Genomic DNA, 26,739 nt, shown 5'->3' on the forward strand with positions numbered 1-26,739 from the left:
TTGCCTTTCTAATTTCCTCCCTGCATGACCTAACAAGAACCCTGTACTCTTCTGCAGTTGCCTGCCCCTTCTTCCAAAGGTGGTAGACTCTCCTTTTTTCCACTTTGAGTCCCAGCAAAAGCTCCCTGTTCAGCCAGGCTGGTCGTCTTCCCCGCCAGTTCATCTTATGGCACATGGGGACAGCCCGCTCCTGCGCCCTCAAGACTTCCTTCTTGAAGAAGGCCCATCCTTCCTGGACCCCTTTGCCCTTCAGGACTGCCTCCCAAGGGACTTTCCCAACCAGTGTCCTGAACAGGTCAAAGTCTGCCCTCCGGAGGACCATGGTAACAGTTTTGCTGCCCCTCCTCCTTACTTCACCAAGAATCAAAAACTCTATCATAACATAGATATGATACGAGAAAAAGAGCTGTTATTCCCAAGTCACTTTTAAAAAAAAAACAAACAAAAAACCAAACACCAACACCACAACAAAACAAAACCACAAAACCAACAAAATTAGTTGAGTTTTAGCTCACATGACACATTTTTAGGGGCTCCTAGTCATTGCTACCTCATCCCCAACTCATGAGCATCAACCTGACATGCCTCTTCCTGAGCAGCAACCACTGCAGCTGGCAGGGTAGAGATGGCAACCCACCCATCCAGCACTCCTGGACCAGTTCTGTGCTTACTGCTCATGCTTGGAAAGAGTTAGAGGGTCGAAGCCTTCAGCACCTTAGCTCATTCATACTCTAGCCTCATGAGAGAAGATTCTCTGTAATTTGTTCGGTTTTCTATTAAAACCACTATTTCACAGTGAAAATAAACTAGAATAGAAAAAACAGATGGAACGCAATTCTACCTAGGTCAATCTTGTAAGCACTACTAAAGCTTACAAACCATCTCTCCACATTATAAACCAACACAAGATACCTGTTAAAGATTGGTCTAACCCATTTCTGCATTGAATGAGAGGTAATTTGTTAGAATTATAATGATAAAATTACTAATTGAGAGCATACATGCATATCTGATCCCAGTGATCCCAAAGCACTTTGACCTTTGACAGCAACCGCAACAAGGAAAATGCATCTTGAAAGCAGATCACTGGCAATGACACTATTCCAGCAGCTCTTACCATAAGATATAAAACAACACTTAACAGCAGTCATGCTGATTATAAAATGCACCTGGAGCCAAGTTATCATCTTGCCATTGGTTACTTCCTTGGGGTGCTCAGGTTTTAGATGTTGTAGTTCATGAGTACAGGCACATCAAGGAATTGTTTCTAAGGTGAAACCAGCATACAGAATTCTTCTCTCTTCCCTCCTTGCAACTGCTTGTTCTCCTTCCTGAAGTTCACTGCCCCTACTTATCTGTTTCCAGGGTCATGCCATGAGGAAGATCATTAGAATTATAGAATCATTGAAAGGATCTGGATTGAAAACAACTCATCAAAGAGGGGGAAAGTGTCTTAAACCACAGTCACCAAAACTCCAGAGCACACAGCTTCAGCAAAAGAAGTTAAGACAGGTTCTTCCAGCTTTGAAACTTTTTTTTTGTGTGTTTGTTGTGGGTTTTTTTTCCTAATTACATCTTAGTCTAATACATCATATCAATATCCTTTACAACAAATCTCGCTTTCATACAGCATAGTTCACTTCAAGCCACTGCAGGACCATGTTACTTCTACAAACTTGGGAGGCATGTGGGAAGGCTCTGCAGTGGGAAGTTTATCAGCATGCAACCATTTATTTCAAAACAAAAATCTAATCAAAACAATTTCATGAGCCTCAGATATCCTTTTTGGCAGATAGGAGAGATAAGCCGTAGAAATTGTTCCAAAAGCTCACTTTCTTTCAAAGGTAAATTGTACCTTGTAGCCTACCACTGGAAACACAAGCAACAGTTATTCAATGATGCACAGCAGTCTAGTGTACTTTAAGAGAAGAATAAAGACCACTTTCAAATTAAAAAAGGAATTTTCAGCAAAGAAAGTGAAGTGAATCCAATCCTCTTCTACTCTTTTCCCCTGTCTGACAAAAAAGTAATTTCAGTTAACCATAAAGCCAATTCAGACAACACTCTGCCACAAAAATACCAACACCACGTCAAATAGCATTGGGAAAAGAGCCTGCCTTACACCCCACTCCTCACAGGTCTGTTGCTGAAACAACCAGTAGACTTGCAACTGTGATGCTACTCTGATTATTTTAAGGGAAGTTGCTGGTCTTTGGACAGAAGAAACATATCTGGCATAAAACCACCAGTTTCAACTTCTGCGTAGCCACCTTTCTTCAAATCGCAGACCAGCAGCATCTCTTGGGCATGTTCTGCAGAGACCAGGCATCAGCTATTTTTGGGTGTCAAGGGAACCAACTCTTCAGCTTTTCGTTTCTTTGTTGAGACAATCCATCATAGGGCTCACTGCATGTGACCAGGCTAGTTGTCATCAAGGGGAGTGTCATGGTTTAGCCCCAGCCAGCAACTAAGCACCACGCAGCCGCTCGCTCACTCCCCCTACCCCAATGGGATGGGGGAGAGAATCAGAGGAGTAAGAGTGAGAAAAACTCCTCGGTTGAGATAAGAACAGTTTAATAATTGAAATAAAGTAATATAGTAATGATAACAACAACAATATAATAATGATGATAATAATAATATACAAAGCAAGTGATGCACAATGCAATTGCTCACCACCCACCGACTGATACCCAGACAGTTCCCGAGCAGCGATCGCTACCCCCTGGCCAACCCCCCCCCAGTTTATATACTGAGCATAACATCATACGGTATGGAATAGCCCTTTGGTCAGTTTGGATCAACTATTCTGGCTGTGCCCCCTCCCAGTTTCTTGTGCACCTGGCAGAGCATGGGAAGCTGAAAAGTCCTTGACTAGCATAAGCACTACTTAGCAACAACTAAAAGCATCAGCGTGTTATCAACATTCTTCTCCTACTAAATCCAAAACACAGCACTATGCCTGCTACTAGGAAGAAAGTTAACTCTATTCCAGATGAAACCAGGACAGGGAGGATATATCTTACTAGAAATGGGAGCTAAGCCTCCCTGATAAAATCCACTAACTAGTTCATCAGAACACAATCAAACTAGGTCAAAAGTCTAACCTGAAGGGCACATATTAAGCTGTCTCACCAAGTCCATTAGTAATGGAAAACATGGGTCTAAGGGGTTAGTTTCCACATTGCTTTGTCAAAGTTAAAGTGTGATTGAACTACCACTACATGATCCAGATGTCTGCATCAAAACAGAAATAAGTGCACACAGTCACAACAGGACACATTTTGGAAATTTTAAATCACAATGATTTGATCAATTTCCAGAGTTGCATACCAAATCTGATTCCTTGCAGCATTTCCCAGTACAGCTGGGAAAGTTTGTTATTAAAATTACTTTTTAGCAAAGTCAGAGAGCAATGACAGAGACAGAGCAATTAACATACAGCTACCAGTGCACAATTAAAAAAAAAGGTATTGAAACCAAAAAATTGGTATCACTAGATTCTTCAAGAAATCTCAGCACTGAGAATTAGCTAAGTTCTCTTTCTAAGGGAAGGTAACGTTTTCTTACATCTCTACTCTCCTCCCTCTGCTCCCATCTTTGACTCATCTTACAAATAAGAAAGTTCATTCAAAAACTATCCAAATCCATTAAGATAAATTTAAGGTTTAAGTTAACATATAAATGTGAACTTAATGCAGTTAATCTTATTTCTTTAAAGCAGTTACACACATTGGAGGCAAAAAAAAACCCTCCACAAACCTATTTTTAACTTCCCTTTGCTTTCAGAAGGCTTAAAAATGTCAGCTTCAAAGAGAAAAACCTCTCAATCTTGGATTTTTAGATCAATTTAAACCATCTGAGTTTAAACTAAGGGAATTTTCAACTGGATGGCTGAGTACATGCTCAGCTTTGTGGTCCCTTCTGGAACTAGATAATTTGCAGGCAATGAAAACAAATTCTGGTGACATAAAAATACTAGCAAGATCCAATCTGAGTCCAGAACAGAGATTTAGCTCAAACTTTTCTTTTTTAAATCTTTACCAAGTTGGTTTTTGTTCTTAATGAAAACAGTCTTCCACTGTCGAAGAGCTTTCTAGACAGCTTTACTCATCTGCTACAGTTTGATAATTTATCTAATGCAATAGATGTAAAATTAAAAGACAAATGTTGCCATACTTTCATCTCAAATGTATAACAAGAAATTCAAGGATACTAGGTGTCCATCTGTGTATCTTACAGAATGAGAAATTTTATCTACTCTTGAAGCACATCATGAGGTGGTTCTGGTTCAGATTCTCTTTTAGTATTAATGACACACTTAATTCTGTTATCTTTCCGGGCACATGAAGTAGAAGGTGACAGGGACCGGTCAGCATGTATTTTTCCAATGGAGGTACTGGTTAGTGGGTTAAACTCTTCCACCCAGTATACTTTTAATGGGAGTTTGGTCTTTGTTCTTTCAGTCCAACAGCTACATAGTCAGATGAGGATATGAATACAAATCACTGCCAGGATTCTAAAAGTACCTCCTACTTCTGTAGCTCCTACCATTTGTTACATTGAAAAAAAAAAAAATCTTAATAAGAGTTTGCATCTTCCTCCACTTTTAAAAAAAAAAAAATCTATTAAAAAATAAGATAAGTAGGGCTACAAAAATGTCTAATATTTCTGAAGAGCAGGCATACACATTTTATATTTTGACCTGTTGTGATCTTATTTGTGGGGACGGTGAAGTGAAGTGGGGCTCAAGATCTTCAGGAAAGTCCAACCATCACTAAACATTAGGCATGGGCTCTCAAGCACATGTTATGCTAATTATGTCTGACCTTAGGCATATGGAAATGTATTTCCTTATATAAATACATATTTATCTAGTTATATAAAGTATGATTTTTAGACCTTCTGGTTCCTATAATTGTACATGGACTAAGTTGACAAGGGTTCTGTCCTCATTCTTGTACTTTTAGTTTGTGCAATTACTTTGTGTAACTGCCAAGCTGTCACATTAGCCACACCACCTTAATCACTTTATGTTCCTTAACCAAAAGGGGAACACCACCACATTTCTATCTCACAGGAATGTTACGCAAACAGATACAACAATGAGTACTTAGATACTACAGCAACTGCTGTAAACCTTAGCTAAAATTCCAGTTTATTAATTGTACACAGGCTGGCTGATGACCCTGAGGCTACTTAGGAGTCCTCTTATAGCAGAAACTGCCCTTAAAATAAAATGCATTATCCCAGGGAAGAATTATGTTGTGCAACTGCCATTTCAGAAAAAAGAAAGCAAGAACACCTTCGGTTTTAACCCAATATGAGAAGTAGAAGTTACTGAGAGCTAGTAAGGGTTTTAAATTCAGAGCGGGACCTGACTTCAGTTTTTGAGAGTTTTTCAAGTCCAAAAAAGAAGATGAAGGCAACAGAATGACCCAGCTGTCTTAAGTCTGGCAGTAACTTGCTTGTATAGTTAAATTTTTCCCCAAAGTTCAATAGGCAATTCTGGGAGATCCATTTCCCAACCCTGTCATTCCAAAGAGGTTTGCAACACTGCTGTAACACTGGTTTGGAAGTAGATTTCCCGCCCCAACCCCACCCCACCCCCCCGCTTTGGGACCCTTACAGAAAGGCCCCAAAACAACAGCAGCTTTTGTTGTTCTGCCAAAATATGACTTGATGAATATTATTAGAGGGGGAAGGGCAAATACAGAAATAATTTATAACACTTCTCCAGAGAATTTGCTCTTGCAACCTGCCCTGCTGTCAGGTCATTTCTTGGAATGCATACTGAAACCTGGGGAAAAAAAAAAAAAAAAAAAAAAAAATCTATGGACCATGTTTCTCTATTCCCATTTGTTTATTCTGGGTCTCAAGAATATTTCTCAAACAGTCAAAGCAACAAGATTTGAAGTTAACTGTTTCATTGCTTAAGTATACATAGGTTCATACTTCCACCCAAAGAGAAAAATGTTCTAATAATGCTTTTAAATGCACGTCTAAAAATATGACTGAGACAGTGCATTTGAAACTATACTATGAAAATAAATCATAGATTATACATATAACTATAATTACATGTATAAAAACATATGACTGAAAAGTTTATTAGTGTTGAATCGCAAGCTCTTCAAAGTTAGGAAACACAAGAATTAAGCCTGCCTGCTTTCAACTATCTTTAAAACATCCTTTTGCAGTTGCTTTATGACAGTCCTTATGTACACGATCACAGTCTATTTTTTCCAGAGAATCCAAGTTCCATATAAAACAGGAAGGACAGCTGTAACTGGTTTTTTTTTTTTCCTTCCTTGTTTGGCATTCATTGTACAATACATATCTTCAGAGTAGAAGCATATTTTCTAAGGCAGTACACAGCTGCCTCTCCCATTAAACCATTCCTTCTTTTTCTATGAAAATGGATACTGACTGTTTGGGGCGGAGCAAAAAGAGAAGGCAAGAAACAGGGCTATGCAAGTAACCTTAATTTTAAGCTGTAATTTTGAGCTTTCGATTTTGCCACCTTCATATTATTCTTGTAAAGCAACGAAGGGGCCTTTTACATTTTTAACAAAGAAAAACAAAATTTAAAATTGCTTCCTCATGTAGCATCATCCAAACATACACTTGGGTCATACACACTACAGACCTTTACTGCTAACCCGAGCCATGTAACTCCTAGGTTGCCATCCTCTATGGAGACTAACAGCCAGAAGAAATAGGATGCTTCTCCAGTAGGTTTTAGAGACTTCTGTTCACAGCAAAGCATTTGTGTGTGAAGAATACTGGGATCCATTCCAGGTCCACATGATCTTACAGACATTAACCTTCTGCACCGTCCCCACAAGAATGACCCCTTTTGCATCACTCCTTTTAACGTGTTCTGTCACCAGTCTTGTTCTATCCCTGTCTTCAGTCCCCTCCCAATCTCCTCTCATTCACATCATCGCTTTTATTCACAGGCTTCTCACCCAAATTCCAAACTTTTCTCTTCATCTTGTCTCATCCACCTTTCAAGTCACTCAACAACATCCCCTTTTTCCACCAAAGTCAACACCATGTCTCCAGTCTCCTTCACAGTCATTCTCAGTTCTCCTCCCATTAATGTTCTGTATATGAAACTGTGTATGGAACATCCATTTCTATTTATTTTAAAAATCAGTAAGAAAGCTGTATTTTTAAGCAGTCTAGGGAAAATTTTCCCTTCTTACAGGAAGGTTAGAATAAGAAAAATCAAGTAAGTGTTTCAATACTAAAAGAAATGGAAAACTACTACTCACTAGCTCAGTTCTTGTGAACTCCCAGCTTTAGCCATACTGATCAGTCCAATTCAGACATAGTAATGACTCATTCTTATCACACACAACCAAAATGACCTGGCGGCGTGATCTGAACCACCAATGACTAATTAATCTCCACTATTTTTAAGCTGTGCCAAATTCATACTCTACTGATTATCACTGTTCATCTTAACACCAGTTCTGTACAAACCTTTGAGAATCAGAATCATTTACAGGAATTTCCCTACAGTACTCCATTATGAGGGGAATAAGTTAAGTGTGGTATAACATAACGTCAGTTCAAGTCAAAATTAGTGCCTCCTGGAAAGATATGAATAAAATTGGGTACGGTTATGAAAATATAGAATCTGTTCTTAACATGAGAATTTAACTCATGTTTGATGAGTGTGCTCAATGCATTTTGAGCAATTATTGCAACTAAGCCCTGAGCCTACAAAAACAGCCATGGAACCTCACAGCACCCAAGGATCTCTCACCCTAAAGAAACACCTTTCAAGATCAGGACTTGAATGCTTTGATGAAACAAACGTAATAACCTTTCCAAGGCATTGGAGACAAAATGAGAATGCTACCGTTCCTTTGGACAGAAGGACATTTGTTTTAGAACTGATTCAATAGGATAAAAATCTCAGAACTAGAGACCAGTTTGAAAAATTCTGAATGGAAGTCTACTTAATTTGTAGTCAAGTACAGCAGTATTCACAAGTTGTTAATAGACATAGAACTTCAAAACCAAAACTTGAATAGTAAACCTTTCCCTTTTAAGGACACTTGATTGGGAAATAATTTTCCTGCCTTACAGACCTGTAATCAGATAATTCATGAAATTTTACCAAATATGATGAAAACATATTTGGTCTCTTACTATTATAAACCTGTCATGGTTTTTGAGTACAGAGTTACCCCTGGAGACGATGGTACGCGCACTACCCAAATTAAGGGAAAATTCTAGAAGAATTTTAGAGAATAAAAACAAAACTGGTGCTTTGGACTTTAAGAATATTCTTATTAATCTAATGCACAGAAACCATGGCAAATTTGTCAAAACATGACCTTTCTCTCATTCTGATAGAAGAGCTTCATTCAGCAAGTAAGTGGAGATATATATTTCACACTTTGCTGGACTGAACCCAAGACAACTTTGTCAATTGACAATAATTTTGACCAAGTTAGTTGTAGCATTTGAGATCATAACATGTTTTTCAGAACTGAAAAAAGGCAATAAGTTTTCTTAGTCTTCTCAATAACAGAAGCATTGGATAAGTATCAAGTATTGTTTTGTTGTGTTTCCTTGTAGCTAGCTTCTAATATTGCTTCATTCTCCCCCTAATGCACAAAGGGCAAGGATGACAGGAATGGTTTGAAACTTTATACACTAAAAATACCTTTGTTGGGGTTTTTTGGGGGTAGAACAATCAAAAATGTTTTTGTTAAAACAAGACATTGGTTTGGCAGAGTATTCAGTCAGTGACTTTGTAGTTCCTTCCTAATCTACAATTCAGCATTAGATGTATCTAGGCCCAGAACAGTGAATATGTTTCAGCATTTAAAAACTTCATTCTTTACACATCACTGAATACTTGGATAAAAAGGAGGACAAGTTTTATATCTGTTGAATTTTGCCTGAAGGGTATATCATAAACAGCTGATGCAGAGTACTACTACTTCTCCTGTTCATTTGCATCCACCCATTGGTGGATATGCTTCTTGAAAATAGGATTTCTGATCCAGAACTGAAATCTCCAGTGAAGGTTTTATTTGGGATGACAGCATTTTGGTAAACTCATTTTCACAGTCCATTAACCCAGACACAGCTTTATGTAAGGTCAATGATCACTAAAATTATTTCAGTCTTTTGGTTTTGGTTTTAGCAGAAATTCTTCAGCAGTTATTGTGGAAGACTTCTGAAAGTGATGTAGAGGGTTTTTTTTTTTTACCTAGGCAATCTCTTACAGTCTATGGCCACTGAAAGGAGATGCAATTATATGAAGCAGTGCACTTTTCCCTCCCCCCCAAAAAAACCCTGCAAGAATAGCACCTACAGATATCATCACCAATCTCTGGCCCTTGTGCAGCCATGGGCTGTCTAGCTCACAGATGAGGAGCCCATTATTTGCTCAAAGGAAATGCCAAGATGAAGCAGGAAGGAGGTGAAAGTGGCTACTGAAACCCCCTGCTTAAAACCTTACTCGAAATTCAAAGACAGACTAACCATTCAAGCAAAAGCTGGTATTCTTAGAAATGGGAAAGCATCAAGAAGTTCAGAAAGCAGAGGCAAACAGCCGACAGAACAGTGCATGCCAGCTCCGCTTAAGAACACAGTGTTGCCTAGCACCTACAAGTTGCTCTTTCTGCTCACTTGTACCTCTCAAAACCAGAATAAAAACAAAACAATCAAATAAAAACTTCATCCTAAAACATCAGTCCTGGCAAAAAGTATTTCCCCATTGGCAGTATCATGATCCCTAAAGGGATTTCATGGTGTCTCACAGCGGGAAGTTTTACCCTTCACACACAAATAATTGCAAAATGCAGGTCAGGAACTGCACAGTCTCAACAGCTAATTTCTTCTCCTCTGACTTTTAACCTGTCTAACTTTTGAGGGATAAATCCTCTGGGAAGTTCCTCCTTTTGATCACCTTCACATCATTGCCAATACCCTACAATATCCCCAATAAGAATTTCCATTTTTCTAGGCAACAACAATAGAAAACTGCAATGTATCTCCAATGTTTGTCATTGTCAAAATTCTAGGAAAGAAAGAAAGAGGAACAAACTGAAGTACATTTTTATTAAAAAACCTCATCTAGTTATCGCTTATACTAGGAAGTCAAAGGAAAATGTTTACAACATTTATAAACAATTCCAGCTCCCCAGATAACTAACATGTGATTTCATCTCTCTCCAAATTATTTTCTCATGCACTATTGAAATTTCACTTCTACCTAAGACTCATTGGAGTTTTCAAAGAAAATAGTCATTCAAGGCTGTGGGTCAGCAATCACAATTACTGCTAAGTCAGCAGAGCTGTCAAAAGTGTTGAAACAATAACCTCAATTAAAAACTTTGTGAACAATGGAAACCTGCTAGCTCACACCTATCTGTCCATAATGCGAGGAACATTTTTGTCCAGGCTTATTAGCAATCCTTCGCTTGCTAACAAAATGTTCATTTAAAGCCAATAGTGCACTTTCAGAGTACTAAAGCCACTGGACTACTCAGAGCACAGAACTGCTCTTTCGTTTAAAGGCTCTCCTCCTCGAAGCCTTCTGGCACAGGTAAAGGGAAGTTGGTGAGGTTCTGTTTAGATATGGCAGTTCACACTTCCCTAACATAAAAGTTGGAGAACTGCATCCTGATATAGCAGATGGAAAAAGAAGAAAGGGAAAGGTGGAACAGAGTCCACATACCAACAGTAGAACATTTAGCATTTCCCCTAGTCTTCCCTAACCCATGATCAGGTCATTTAAAGATTAAGAGTATAAGCCCCTACCTTGTTTTATATATATATATATCAGAATTCGAGCAATGTTACCTCATTAACTTGTTTTTTGTCCAAGTGAAAAACTTGACCAGAACTTGTTGAGGCAATCTCTTCATAGACCTTGTAGCCAATATGATCCCTGTCATCACAGTCTCCAGTCAGTACAAATACTACCTGTATTTAAAAAAAAAAAAAAAAATTAAAAATCATTTGGCACATGGTGCAAACTTTAGAAAAACATTGCAAAGACAGCATTAAGGCATGACAACAACAGAATTGTATCCCTTGGCATTGGATACATTACTTTGCATGGAGGACAGCCATATTGCAGTCACTACTGATGGAAAAAGCAATGAAGAAAAGGAACAGACAAGAATCACTTTAGAAGTGATAACCATCTATCAGCACTTGTACTTCACAGAATATTTATTTCAGAACAATATAAAAACATCCACACAACTGGTAAGCTGACCAAGAATACATATACTGGCAGAAAGTGCACTTGCACTATTTAATTCACAACACAGAAGAATTTTACCCTTCAATACTGACAGAAGAGAGCATTAAATACATAAACCAGCTCAGACTGCAAATCCCTTCTGTACCTGTGATTGTTTCTGTTGAATGAGTTGAAGTACTTCATGGGTAAGTCTATAATCTTTGGATCGTGCATCAGTAAATACATAGATGAAAGAACCAGGAAGAGAAATTTCCAGTGCAATCTTTATTGCCCCGATGCTCATCTCTGGACAGTCTCCACCACCCTGTTCACAATTAGAAGAGAAACAAAGCATTTTTCTAAGAAAAAATAACATACCAAATAAGTTACTTTCTTTTGGGACATTCAAGGCAGATACTTTCTCAGCTTCTAATAAATTATTCACTTTTTTAATCCTAAGCATTGCATGGTTTCTGCAGAGTGCTGTCACAGACTCAGGCTCACAAGCAACAACTGTAACAATTCCTTAGGGAAAATAAAGTCAAAGGAAGGGTTGTGGTTAGCCCTGAAAATGGTCAGTGTCGTGATCACTCTTATCTTTTCTACGAGTACCATGTTTTGTTTAGCTCCAGCTCTTGTGACAGCTCCATTTCCTGTACTCACACGCTCCCTTACTGGCTGACAATTTAATTGCTCCGGTAGTATGCAGCAGTCATGGGAGGTCATGGTCATAGACGCAGATGGGAAATTATCTCAGCCAAGCCGTGCTGAGCTCCAGGAGGACCTTTAGATACCAGAACAGCAAGAACTTGACCTAGAATTTACACTGCGGGGCAGCCAGTGCAGGGAGCTCAGCAGAGGGGGCACAGGTGGTGTGTTCCCAGTGACCTGTGCTGCTAAGTAGACAGCTGTGTAGCTGGAGATTATTCATACCATGTGGTTAATCAAAATGCTTCCAAGTATGACTTTATTTAACTTTATATGAAAGGATCAGTTTCTCTTCCTAAACTAAGAATTAGATGAAAATACTGTTTAAATAAAAGTTCACTTTAAACTTACATAAAAATGAACTCGGCATATTGAAGACAGAACTCTCCAAAAAGCTGAATACAAACTGTAAAACCTGCCCCTGTAAACAGCAACAGTTCTCTGCACTTTCAAGATTAAATATAAAAGTTATTTTTTTATTTCTACAATCAACATTCCTTCACACATACTTACATACAAATCTCCACATGCTGGGAAGGAAGAAAAAGAGATAATGCAATTGTTGCATCTATTTTTAATTCTTGAGATGCCATCAGAAATATGTTTTGAGGTTAAACGTTCAGAGACACATAAACCAGAAAGACCTTTGCCTCCCACAGTTCCCCAGTCCTTAAGAATTCCACCTGTCCTCAATGAAATGTTCACGTCAGTAACAATTTTTAATCTATCAGCATCTTTAATCCCATTTCAAAGCAAAAACATCAATAAACTTCCCATCTATGTTGAAGAATAGGTACTTCGCCATTTTTCTTTTTATAAGTCAGTGCTTTCTAAATGTAGTCTTACTTTTATGGGAAAAGCAAGTGGTAGACCCCAAACTGCCTGAAATTCAAGAGATAATTCTCCAGAAACATTTTTGATACACTTCAGAACTTTATCTTGGCAATGCTTATACAATCCTATGGGACAGATCAGTATATCCAAGTTATTTCTTTCCTGCTCTTGCAAAGTGAATGTCATCTTCAGCAAAAGACTCTTCCACGTAAAGCTTTAATTCATAGGCCAAGACAAAATAATAGCTAATTTCTACAGACACCTACTTAGAATAAGAAAATCTCTATTCCCACTTCAAGTCTACTAGATTATTGTCTCGTGTAATATTCTATATGGCAGTATCTATTTTCTACATACAATAGAAAAAGCACTGCCGAGCTAAATGGTTATTCTGAGAACAAGCATGAACTTTTTTTTAACTCTCAATATAGAAGAGGGGTATTCTCAAAAGGCAGTTACGTAGAACTACGAAATAAAAATGTATTAGCTTTATTAAAAAAAAAAAGAAGAAAATTTTCCTTTAAATGTTTCCTGTCTTTCTCTCCAAACTGCAATTAAGTATGGTTACAATTACCTTGTGAAGTTTTCTGGAAAGACAGAGGTGAGTAAAGCTCAGCAAGTCTCATTTTCCATTCAGTTGGGACAGGCACACAGAAGTTTGTTAGCTCAGTTCATCTGTACTATTCACATTTCTTATGTCTAACATTAATATCTACATAACTAGTTACTTAAATGGTGTTGTATCCACTTATAAAAGGATAAATTTAGTATCTGATTTAAAAAGTGTTATCAACAACTCTTACAGAAGACTATTTTCATTAAGTTGTCATTTTTACACTGAGAAATACTAAAAGAAGGCCTTTTCATAACCTGATGCAAATGTATCGGCACCTCTATCATAGGATCATGTAACACTCAAACTGCGTGTATATACTTTAAACGATTTTCATATAGACAAGATTTAAGTATATTGCTCATGCAAATAAGTATCCATTGTGAAAACTGTATTTAATAAAAGAACACACAAAAAATCTGGTTAACGCTTAAAAAAAAAAAAAAAAAAAGACACTAAGAAGCCACTGCTGCCCAAGTACAAGTTACTGTCATGCTGTCCAGAAGAATGATTCACAGTTGATTGAAGATGAAACATAGGTAGAAAAGGATCAACTTATGACGTGTCAAAGGAATACTTCCTTTATCACTTGGTATGTAAAAGGAACAGGACCTAGTTTCTTCAGTGAAATGTATACAGGCTAATTTTTACCTGATGTCAAATGCCAGCCAAAAGCCTATTTCTAATGTTATGTACAGACCCTCCAATTGTTCAATGACCAAATGAATTTTGTTGGAAAACCAGAGCTGGGCTTATCCTGATGTCCGGGAAGGACAAGTTTTGCAATATTCCTGCAGAACATATTTTGATCTAATATGTTTTATACATAAGATTTCCGAAAATAATTTATCTTCGCCTTAATTTTAGTTTTGTGCATTAAAGAGAATATTTGCTCTACATCCTTTTTCAAAATGAACCTACCTTAAAATTTCCCCTACCTCCACAATACTTATTCTGGCATCTTTTAACTGTCTTTCTAGGAAAAATTCTAACAACAAACATATAGGAAGCATTCACATTTTCTTGGACAACTACTGCAAGATGTCCCATCAGTCCTATTCTAATAACTTTTTAAATTTATATTTCGGCTCTTCACCAATATAATGAATGACGGCAAGTCAGTGAAAGTGATAATTTAGCTGAATGAGCACATCTTGAAAGCAATTACAAAATATGCAATCAATGAGGATTGAAGAAAGAAATCTTAAATTCGTTAGACAGAAGGTTTTAAACAACTTGCTTGTAAATGAAGAGTTTTAATGCCCCAAAATTTCATCTAAATCATATGCTTTTTAGAAATAGCTGCAATTATTTTCCAGTATAGCTATTTACAAAACAAAAAGTAAGGACTGGAAGGATTTTTAAAGTCTAAAACTTCCCTATGAAGGAGAAAAGCATAACGGCTAGCATTTTCTGCCTCCCTGAAAATTTAATGTTTTTTTCCTCTGAATTTCAATCTTTCTGCCAACTTTTAAACTACTTATTCTTCTCAAACTAGCACTATTGACTTTCAAACAATCTTTTATCACAGGGATTACACTATGCACCAGTTTCTAAGGGACAGTCTGTCTGGCACTACCGACTCCAGCAAGGTTCTCCACAGGTCAGAAGCATTTTGCTTGATTAAAAGACAAGACAATAGGATCATATTTTCTTTCGGTAAGGGTAACTCCATTCCAATACTCCCCTTTCTTTCCAGCACCCTATCCAGGTGTCATTTGTGGTCCATTCTCACCCAGAGAAAGTCCACCAACTGAGACATACTGGTATGCTAGTTCAAACACTGCCACTTGTCTCCTAAGCACAGCTACAGAAGAAATTCAACAGTGTTTGCATAAGACAAGAGTATGGGAGTCAACCTGATGCCTTTGAAACAATAAGTGCTAAGTAACACATGGCAGTGAAGGTAGTACTTTAGTAGTACTTAATGGGTATTACAGTCCTTTTATACCTAAATTATTTAGAGGTAATGAAGGGTTTTCATGGGAAATAAGTTCCAGAACACAGTAAAACAGTTCATAAAAGTGTCTGTGAGCAAGTGGCAGGACTAACTAAAATGCAAAATAAATGCTAGCATTATCTAACTATTCTTTCTTGTGTTATTGAACTGAGTCCCCATACAATGATGTAAACTAAGACAAAGTAATTAATCATAAATTAAGGTGACCAGAGAACAGGAAGATGACAGTTTGTGCAGGTACAGTGACAGAGATAGATAGCCTACATCCTGATGAAGCATTGCAGCAGGCACATCAACACAAGAGGAAAGATTAGAGGGAGGAAATAGGGACTTTCCTAGAACCACACAGAGCACATACAAGTTACTCACCTGAACATAAAGTTCCCTGAGTTCAAATTGAAATTTCTTGGGATCTGTGGTTATTGTCACTGGACCAATTTCTAGGATGAAAAAAAATTGGAAACTATGAAGAAAACAAAGTTATCAAAAGACAGCTTCAACTGAAGAGGTAACTGCTTCAGATTCATAAAAATCTGGTAGTAAAAAACAAACTAAAAGCATTTAAGAGAAAGTAATAATTGAGAATGATACAGCCAGCACTGGAAGCTATGATTCCAAATCTAGTAACTCTAATATCATTCCAGAATTACCAACTTCTAGGTGTCTTAAACATTTATAGGAACATAAAGCATTCTGTGTTGTGTCACATTTACTTTTGACCAATCATTTAATTGCTCTTAGTAATCAGAGGAAACAAAAATCCTGAAAACAAATGTGGCTGCACCAAATAGTAATGTATTTTTCCAGAAACAGTTGTATAGGTATACGTGAAGGAGAGGCCTCTCTGAACAGAATACACATACTAGCTTCACTGACTGACATGGCGGGGGTTGGGAGGGAAGCAGGGAGAAGCATGCCACATCTCTTGCCTGAAAGAATATGTACCCTCTAGCTGGAAAAGCCCAGTGGGAGCCCAGTGCTCAACCTCAGCATATCTAGCAGCAGTTGCCAGAAAGAACTGAAGCAGAATCCACTTTATTTGTGGTGTTTGCCATGCCTTTGTATATTGAGAAATGGCAGGGCATCAAACTGAAGTTGACTGGGCTGTGGACTGGTGTTATATGAATAACAGCAGCACATATTTGAGCATTTCCCAATCACACAAGCTGTACCACAAGCCTCCCTCTGCCCCTTAAACAATTGCCTTCCTAATTGGTATCAAATGTGACTCTAACCAGCTGTTTTCCTACAGCTGTGATTTCCTGACAGTTTACCTTGATCTGTCTTGGCACTCATGCACTTCATTCTTTCCCTGTCCTGGGCAGGCTTTCCTGCCCTGTCCTTGTGCCAGTAATGGCATTCATCTAGCTCAGCAGGTTGGTTCAGGGTGCTAAGCCAAAAATAAATAAATAGACACAAAAAGAAAAAAGTGAATAGATTTCTGCTAGTTTAGTGCCCCAAACCACTCATAAAGAGATCAGCTGAGTACCAGCATACAAAATGGGGTACAACTGTGCAGTCAGGGTGAAAGAAAAGCATGAAACTGCAATGGTGCCGATTTAATACAGCTGTAGCTTACATGGAAGTGCTGCCTCAGCAGACCATACAGCACTTTCCAAGGTCTATAAAAGTTAATATGTACTTATCTTCTATATAATGTAGACATTTTTCTTTTTTAAACAGCCCAAAGTTTTATTTCACTGGAGTTTCAACAACAGCCATCATTAAAGTCTACTATAATAACACACACATTTGCTTGGGGGGCTCTATTTATGAGTGCCTTTTGCTAAGCATACGTTTTAATTTGTTTGAAAGCCACCCAAGAGATCACACAAAACCTTTCCTAGAATATTAAACTGTCTTAAGGGTTGGTTTTTTTTTTTTTTTTTGTATGGTTTTGATTTGAGCCATGTATCTGTGAATGTTATTTACTAAAATGCTACACTGTCATCAAAAGAGCCATTATAAGGACTCTCCATTCCTCCACATACTTCATCCTGCCATACTCCCACTCCTACCACTCCACCTGGTACCATCATCCTTTGGGCATTCTTTAAAGCAAACGCCTGTAATAAAGCTATCTCCAAATTGTTTTGCTTTAAATTTATCCCCTGCCAACCATTGTTCTAAAGCATATAATAGAATATGTTTTATACATATAGTAAAACCACTAGCTCCATTATTCCCCATCAGTTGAGGGATTACATTGTTCAATTCTAGAGCAGTAAATCCTTTGGAAAGGCTTTCTTTCCCTATAAAATAAAGATCTGAAAAGCAACGTTACTTCAGCTAAGCTGAAACAGCACATCCAGTTTAGATCAGATGAGAATTTTGCCTTGTTTCTCCGCAGGCAGCAAGGACTCGCTCCAGCAGCATGTGCAGAGCCAAGCCCGAGCCCTTGCCAGCATGCCACAGGATCACGCCAAGGCTCTGGCTGCCCTCTGCTGTGAGCTCAGTAAAGAGCAGATCTTTGAAGCGGCACCTAGATTAGAGGTTAGGTGCTGACTATGGCCTAGTCAGCATGAGGTAGAGAGTTATCTGCTGTCAGGACAGACCCAATACTTCACAGGAGCCATACAGAGGGCAGATCTCCCTAGCCAATTCTGCAATCAAGGCCAGAATTCACCAGCTTCCCCTGAGGTCAGGCAATGCCCCAGAAAGGAGTGAATAGGATCATTCACATCTTCAGTAATAATGATCTCCTCTAAGGGACAAACAGCAGCAACATGAATGACACCAACACTCCCAGTGTAAGACAGCAACCATGTCTCTCTACATCAGCTCTTATCTGAGGGACATCAAGAATACTTCCAATTGTAAGCAATGATGCTAGTACTTCATGGAAACCTACAGCTACAGTCAAGTTTGCCAACACTAAACTAATTGATCACTGATACATAAGATGTCCAGAATGACAATAACCATCCAAATCTGGGCTGGCATTGCTTCCCCAATCTGTATGGTCTGATCTTCTCTCAGTTGTATAAAGGTTATTCAGTACTCTTCACACAAAGCTTACAAGCCCATCATTCTAAGGTCTAAATGGTGACATGACTGATTCTCACCATCTGAATGCTCACCAACTTGTACCTAAAACCCAACATCTACCGTCTTGCACATGCTGTCATGCCACCAGCTTATGTGACCTGCTTGCCAAAAAAGCTGAAATAGCCTTCACCAAGTTAATTTTCTTTTGTCCTCATTCTGCTACCTCAAACTGCAACCCAAGCAAGACTGTTTCATCAGTGCAGGTAAACGCAGGCCTTCAAAGCATTCAGAATAGATAAAAGTGAGAAGACATTACCAGAAGTGCTTTAAGTTTATTTGCCAGCTAGCAACTATTTCCAAAAAGGACTTCAGGAAAGAATGGCAAGTTCTCTCACAAAGCACCACAGAAAGTTCTTACAGAAGGTTAAATTACTGATACAGTAAAAATCTCAAAAACTGTAAAGTCTAAATCAAGTTGCAGTCATCAATCTGGACATGGCTCTGTAGAACGAATGCACAGAGGCACGTCTGAAGCACCAATGCCTGTGCAATGCTAAACTACAGCACTGTTAAAGAATCATATAGATCATGATGTAGAATTGTTCTTAGCACTTTCAAGATGCTAACTGTGAAGCATGAGTTCAGGCAGAGTTTCTGAAAGAACTTAAAGGGTTTAGCAGTTTTACAGTAGCACACGGTACAAGTTCACCTTGTGTAAGAGCTTTCATCTAAACAGCTGAAAATCTTTGTGGCATTAAACTAAAGTAAGACATCAAAAAAGCATACAGTCAAGTTAGAAGAAAATAGTGAACATTGTAAAAAGAAAAAGACCAACGTTTCAGCACTCAAAATAGTTTTCGGTGCCCAAGAAAAGCAGTAAAGGCAAGACTTTGTTCTTTTGCATATCTTTAATGGTATGCATATAGCCAAGCAACTCATAGGTCTAACTGCATGTTTATCCACACCCAAAATTGCCTGAAGTCTCAATAATTGCATGCGGAAGTCAAGCACACAAGTCAGGCATTCCTCAAATCAAGCATGGTTACAAATGTATCATTCTAAATACAGAATATTTACTCAGAAACTAGATCCTGCAAACACACCAAGTAAAGCAGAAGAAAAAACTTTTTTTTTTTAAACTTCATTAGTTCTTTAGGCAAAAGATCAACACATGAAATATTCTAACAGAATATGTCCATTCCAATGCCAAAATATGAATCCATTTCCAGGCACCAATATTGAAATATTTGGGACTAGTTTGTTATGGGGGTCCCTGAGGGTGGTGAAGCACTGGAACAGGTTACCCAGAGAGGGGGTAGGTGCCTCATCCATGGAAACATTCAAGCTCAGGTTGGACAGGGCTCTGAGCGACCCGATCTAGTGGAAGATGTCCTTGCTCATTGCAGGGGGGGTGGACTACATTACCTTTAAAGGTTCGTTCCAACCCAAACCATTCTATGATTTTGATTATGGAGAGGTTCATCGATTATGGAGCGGTTCATCTTGAGTGAACTTAACAGGCAAGCGCAGGTCAACCAGGGGATCAGGCCCAGTCAGCATGGGTTCATGAAAGGCAGGTCCTGCTTGACCAACCTGATCTCCTTTTATGACCTGGTGACCTGCCTGGTAGATGATGGAAAGGCTGTGGATGTCATCTACCTGGACTTTAGCAAAGCTTTTGACACAGTCTCCCACAATATTCTCCTTGGGAAGCTGTCAGCTCATGGCTTAGATGGATGTAGTCTTCACTGGGTAAAAAAATGGTTGGGTGGCTGAGCCCAGAGAGTTGTGGTAAATGGAGTTAAGTCCAGTTGGCAGCCAGTCACGAGTGGTGTTCCCCAGGGCTCTGTTTTGGGGCCAGCCTTGTTTAATATCTTTATCGATGATCTGGATGAGGGGATTGAGTGCACCCTCAGTAAGTTTGCAGACGACACCAAACTGGGTGGGAGTGTTGATCTGCTGGAGGGTAGGATAGCTCTGCAGAGGGATCTGGAGAGGCTGGATCGATGGGCCAAGGCCAACTGTATGAGGTTTAACAAGGCCAAGTGCCAGGTCCTGCACTTGGGTCACAACAACACCATGCAACACTACAGGCTTGGGGAAGAGTGGCCGGAAAGCTGCCTGGCCGAAAAGGACCTGGGGGTGTTGGTCGACAGCCGGCTGAACATGAGCCAGCAGTGTGCCCAGGTGGCCAAGAAGGCCAACAGCATCCTGGCTTGTATCAGGAATAGTGTGGCCAGCAGGAGCAGGGAAGTGATTGTCCCCCTGTACTCAGCACTGGTGAGGCTGCACTTGGAATACTGTGTCCATTTTTGGGCCCCTCAATACAAGAAAGATATTGAGGTGCTGGAGCGTGTCCAGAGAAGGGCAACAAGGCTGGTGAAGGGTCTGGAGCACAGGCCTTATGAGGAACAGCTGAGGGAACTGGGATTGTTTAGCTTAGAGAAGAGGAGGCTGAGGGGAGACCTTATCGCTCTCTACAACTACCTGAAAGGAGGTTGTAGTGAGGTGGGTGTTGGTCTCTTCTCCCAAGTAGATAATGATAGGACAAGAGGAAATGGGCTCAAGGTATGCCAGGGAAGGTTTAGGTTGGAAATTAGGGAAAATTTCTTCATGGAAAGGGTAGTCAAGCATTGGAACAGGCTGCCCAGAGAGGTGGTGGAGTCACCATCCCTGGAAGTGTTCAAAAAACGGGTAGACATGGCACTTTGGGACATGGTTTAGTCTAGTCTACCCTTGATTGGTTTAGAGTGGACTTGTTAGTGTAGGTTAATGGTCGGACTGGGTGATCTTAAAGGTCTTTTCCAACCTAAACGATTCTATGATTCTACTCCAAAGCTGTCCCCCATCCTCTAGAAGTGATTGTGCAAAAGGTGAAAAACACGATACAGACACAGCAAAACAGCATGCCTTTCTTAGGCAGCAACTAAACTCTCGTCTCGGAAGTACAACGTAAATGTCAGTTCTTTCAAACTGTCCTGATGATCCAAGACTTAATATTGCACACACACATAAAACTGGTAACATAGGAAACATTTTAAAGGAATGGTTGCACATTACTGAACAAAGCCTGGACTTCCTAAACTTAAATCACAAAACTCAACGTAGCCATAGTGGTGTTAGAGCTTGTACCTAAGCAATTAAACAAATACGACAACATAAAACTGAATACCAGTACCTCTGACAGAGATTAAGATGGTTGGTTTTTATAAAATTTGCCCCAGAAAGGAAGTATCATCTCCTTTGTAAATAAGCAGAGAAATCCCTAGTAACCTGAGAAACTGTCCATTCTGAAAGGCCCTAATGTTTTTCCATGACTTTCTGCTACATCCCAAATGGCCGCATGTTTACATATGGGCTGACCAGCAAGCACATTGTGTGTCATCAGGTAATTTGTGGGTTCCCCAATCACGCATAATTACTTCTGAGGGTGACTGCAAAATCGGCACTCCCTTAATCCTGACCGCAAAAAGACATCTGCGCCAAATATCTGGTTTGGACACCTGATTGTTTTAGGAGATCCAGCAAAGGAATATGGAAGCCATTTGCGTACCTCTCATCAACTCAGAACACTGAGTTTGTTTGTTCTGGAAGAAAAAAAAAAAGCTCTAACTGATACTTGCTAGCCAAAGGAATTTCGGCAGAGATGCTAAGTCCAGTGGAGCACACTCACCCACAGAATTCCTTCTTTTAATTCAGAGCAAGGACATTTCCCTGATGCAAAACTATACCCAGGGTTTAAAAAAAAAAAAAACCACACCAAAACCCTCAAAAAAAAAAAAAAACCCACCACACACAAAACCAAAAACACACACACCCACAAAACCCAAACACAACACAACACTCAAAAAAACTACACAACAGCAACAAAACCCTGATATTTTAATAACAAATGTAATTACAACAGCCTTTTAATACATTCCTGTTTTGTTGCACACAACGTCATCTCAATTCTACTAGTTTATTGGTATAATGTTAGTCATGCAGATTTTTATCAGGGCTGCATCTTTGTAACGGAGGGAAGCGTAGCCCTCTGTGGCCTAGAACTGAACAGATAACGTATATTTAGCTGTTTCTTCATTATGTAGTATAGAGCTCATGAAATATATAGCTTCCCCCACCTTACAGCACAAAAAATACCTGAGTGGCAATTAGCTCCCACATTCTTTTTTATTTATAGACTGGACTGACAAGTTTAGCACTAGCATCTGAAAAATAAGTAAGACATGCATGTGTTTTAAATGCATACCTTGACAAATGAAATGTGTACCATGAAAACTTTGATATCCCCATGAAAAATCATTTTCAGAGCTGCAGTATACATAAGATCACCACATCTTCACCAGAAAGTTGCATTTACAAAGCAATCACTGTTTTCACCGTTCACTGTACATTAAGTATCATGATTCAAGTGAAATAATATGAATAAGAATTTACAGGTCACACCATGCATATGAGTTATTTGTACCTTCAGGCTGTCAAATGTCTTATTTTCACACAATTTGGGGAGATTCTCAGTTATTGCGATCATTGAAAATACATGTATGGCAAGGGGCTGGGGTGGAAGAAGGAAAGATTTTTGATGATGAATGGGAATTAGGTAACCCAGTGGAGGCACCCTAGCATACATTTCTAACATATGTCAAGACTTACTTCTTGAGATGTATGTCTGATTGGGGTGGGGGGTGAAGGAAAAAAATAAATTAATAAAAAAAAACAACCACACACACACTGGGCATGGTTACATACATTATTTCATGATTAGTTCATTTCATGATTAGGACATTTAGTTGCTAGAGCATATCCAGAGAAGGGCAACAAAGCAGATGAAGGGTCTGGAGAACAAGGCTTATGAGGAGCAGCTGAGGGAACTGGGGTTGTTTAGCCTGGAGAAGAGGAGGCTGAGGGGAGACCTTATTGCTCTCTACAACTGCCTGAAAGGAGGTTGTAGTGAGGTGGGTGTTGGTCTCTTCTCCTAAGTAACTAGCAATAGGACAAGAGGAAATGGCCTCAAGTTGCATCAGGCAAGGTTTAGATTGGATATTAGGAAAAATTTCTTTACTGAAAGAGTGGTCAAGCATTGTAACATGCTGCCCAGAGAGGTGGTGGAGTCACTATCCCTGGAAGCGTTCAAAAAAAAAAAAAAATGTAGAAGTGGCACTTTGGGACATGGTTTAGTAGGCATAGTGGTGTTGGGTTGACAGTCGGACTGATGATCTTAGAGGTCCTTTCCAAACTTAGTGATCCCTAGTTTTTACTTTCATTAAAAACTAATCCAGCCACCAAGCCAGGAAACATGAAATTAATTATTACTCTACCCTTAACTGGTTTAGTGGTGGACTTGGTAGTGTTAGGTTAATGGTTGGACTGGATAATCTTAAAGGTCTTTTCCAACCTAAACAATTCTATGATTTGATTCTAGTGCCAGTTTAAGCAGTTCTCATCTTGCCTTTCCATCTGAGTGCTGCTTCCTAGCTATGGCAATTTTGACAGTTTTTAAGATGACCAATATGGGTTTCATATATACATAAACAGCCCTGCCTGCCCATATTTTATTTTTATATATAAAAATAATTTTTTGTATCAGATCTGTCTTCCAGTCTTGTTTCCTGTACGCACTCTCAAGTACTTCTACCACCACAAGTAAAGAGCTGTTAAAGGAATGGGAATGATCAGCTGGGACAGCTAAAATGCCTACATCAGGATTGCTGCCAAAAGAAACTGGTGCACAATTATTCCATAAGAACTGTTTACTAACAGTGCTGAGCACTGAGCTTTATCTGATTTAATGCTCTCTTCTCAAGTTTCCTTCTCTGTATCCAATTCATTGTAAAGCTCTACTTATAATTCTTCTGGAGACCTTTAAGAGTAGTTACCTGCCAAGGATTAGGAAAATACGAATAATGATAATTACTCTTAGCCAGCCTCCAGCCAGCTGTCTGTCCTAAGGGCACATAAGCAGAAACCTTTAATTTCCTAACAGCAAATTGGGTCGTACACATCAGGACTTAACCACACTACAGATGAGCTGTCATAAGAAATGTTTCACAGTGCTCTCTATTCCTTTCCAACACCAGAGTATGATGTCACAGATGCAACTAAGTAAAATACTTTTAATTGCCATCTCAAATTATAGTGAACATTTTTATTCCTCCAACAGTTGACAAACATACTTACACAGAATCATAAGAATTACTGTTTTGATCATTACTGCAATTAAAATGCTGCTCCACTTCTAACTGATTACAAATTTCTATAGTAGACTACTAAATCCAAGAAGAGGACTCTCAAAACATAAGCTAGATAAGTATTACTTACCACCACCTAGGAAAAAAAACCCCAAACTTATAGCCTTCTGCTCCACGCTCTGAAGTGAAGGACACTCTTAACTCACATTAAAGATGATGGGAGCTGTGTGGACAAACACCTTGCTGAATTTTTCCAGAAGCGCAAGCAGCATTGGAGATGCTGCCTACAATCATGACTCCCCCAGGGCTAATGCACACCCCACTGCAAAAACCGTCCCAATGGACTCAGGAAGCACTGGAGTAAGCCAAGATGCTTAGCACTAGGACATGTAATACGCTATTTAAAGTTTCTTCCTAAATGGTATTCCCTTGCGACTCAGTTTCTTTTAGCTTTCAGACTCTAACCTGGGTATAACTAAATTTTTAGAGCCCAAGAACTGCAGTGAGAAACTTTTACCAGATTCTTAACCAGACAGAAAAAAGCCAAACCAACCCAGCAAGCTCACATTTCCTTAATGCAGTCACTTTTTTTTTTTAAATAGTTTTTCAGCCACATAACTTATGACTAGTAACTTTAATATGCAAACTTCAGCTTAAGATGACAACTGACTGGAAGGAGTCAGACTGCACACAGAGTTTTTCTCTAGTTGGCTATGCAAATAGTCCATGCAAACTGCAAAGCACTGCTAAGGTGCCTAACACAGCATTAGTGGAGCATTATGAACCTCCATCCTCACAGATAGTGACAGTCATCGCCCTTGTACATCGAATTCTTCACCCGTCATCTCAGGGCAGTGGCCGAAGCCTGGATGAAACCTAGAGACCAAAAATTTAACAGAAGTTTTACTAAAAATGTGCCTTAGTAAGTGGTATATTTGTATTGTTATTTCCCAATGTTATAACTTTCATGGGCCTGTGTTTCTTTTTTTAAAAGGAAAATAACCATGGTAAAAAAGGGTATTATATGTTTACATTTCTTAGAAAAGAAAAGCTAGCTTGTAAACATACAGTGGATAAAATCCAATATTCTCATCTTTTGTCTACTGCAACCAGCGCTAAGTTTGGCTTATGGGCCTCAAGTGCAGTTGTCTAAAAGTTATTAACCAAATGCAATAACAAATACTAAAAAAATCAGGCACTGATTTGCCCAGCACAGTAACAACTAGCACACTGTTAATTCTTCCTTCTAAGAACTACAGTCATAAACCACAGGCTGTGCAGAGTAACCTCTTCTACTTAGAGACCTTTAAAATAAATCTAGGTTTGCTACAAATTCTCTCATAAATGAGCAATAGACAAAACAGCCTTAGAGCTTCTCAAGCTCCTAGTACAGGTGGCACTACATCACACTCACTGTGGAACCACTGATAGAAAGTCTACTCCCTTGGGCTGGAAATAAGAAAAAGCAAGCCTGAGTTAAATAGGTCTACAGGTTGATTTTTGTTCCAAGAAAATAATTTACTTGAACATCCCCTCCGGTTACACTAGTAGGTCAGAAGACTTTGTCTACTGCTGGTGCACAAATAAGAGGCAAAGAGACCAGAAAATTTGACTCCATGTGGTTAAAACGTAAAAGTAATGCCAGTGGCTATTAAATGTCCCAGATGTAAAAAAATTGACGCAACACGAGTGTTTTTTTCCTTTCTGGGGACAGACGGACTTGCAGATCCCTGGCATCTGCAAGAGACCCACCTTCTTCCTCCCTTCCCTGGAGGTCTGTTCTCATCAGGGGGCCAGCAGCCATCCTTTCTGAAATTACTTTGGCTGCCTCTAGCCAGCTCTCAATGGATGATTGCCCAAATCACAAAAAACACAGCCACAGCCGGCAAGCCAGCTGACAGTCCCTAAGAGAGGCCAAAGGACTTAAAGAACCATGGAGATTATACAAGTCTCTTACAACTAGGTGGTCCCCCACAATCAAGCCTTAAGTCATCGCAGTGAACTAAGTACATACAGAACTGCTGCCCATGCTTTTGGGCATCTCTTGTGCACAGAGGGTTTCAGTTTTACACTTGTCAGCCCAGTACTGCCAAGAGTACAGAAGTTCATATTGCTTCTTTTCTTTTCTAACAAGACAAAGCACCAGCAGACACAAGAAAAGATAAGGAAAAAAAAATGCGTTTATTGATGCTGTACAGCATACAAGCTTTGACTGACTAATTTG

At 39.1% G+C, this 26,739-nt stretch overlaps 1 protein-coding gene across 1 annotated transcript in view; it reads right to left on the bottom strand.

Moving 5' to 3' along the window:
- The window catches only part of HMCN1 (hemicentin 1), a 213,424-nt gene that overhangs the window by 161,958 nt on the left and 24,727 nt on the right, over window positions 1-26,739 (bottom strand). Inside the window, exons 2-4 of the mRNA XM_075710119.1 lie at window positions 15,709-15,779; window positions 11,391-11,549; window positions 10,837-10,959 (exon numbers count right to left, since the gene is read on the bottom strand). Coding sequence (XP_075566234.1) covers window positions 10,837-10,959; window positions 11,391-11,549; window positions 15,709-15,779 — 353 coding nt within the window. The remainder of the gene's footprint in view (window positions 1-10,836; window positions 10,960-11,390; window positions 11,550-15,708; window positions 15,780-26,739) is intronic.

This window comes from Pelecanus crispus, chromosome 5 (genome assembly GCF_030463565.1).
Source record: "Pelecanus crispus isolate bPelCri1 chromosome 5, bPelCri1.pri, whole genome shotgun sequence".
Taxonomy (NCBI): Eukaryota; Metazoa; Chordata; class Aves; order Pelecaniformes; family Pelecanidae; genus Pelecanus; species Pelecanus crispus.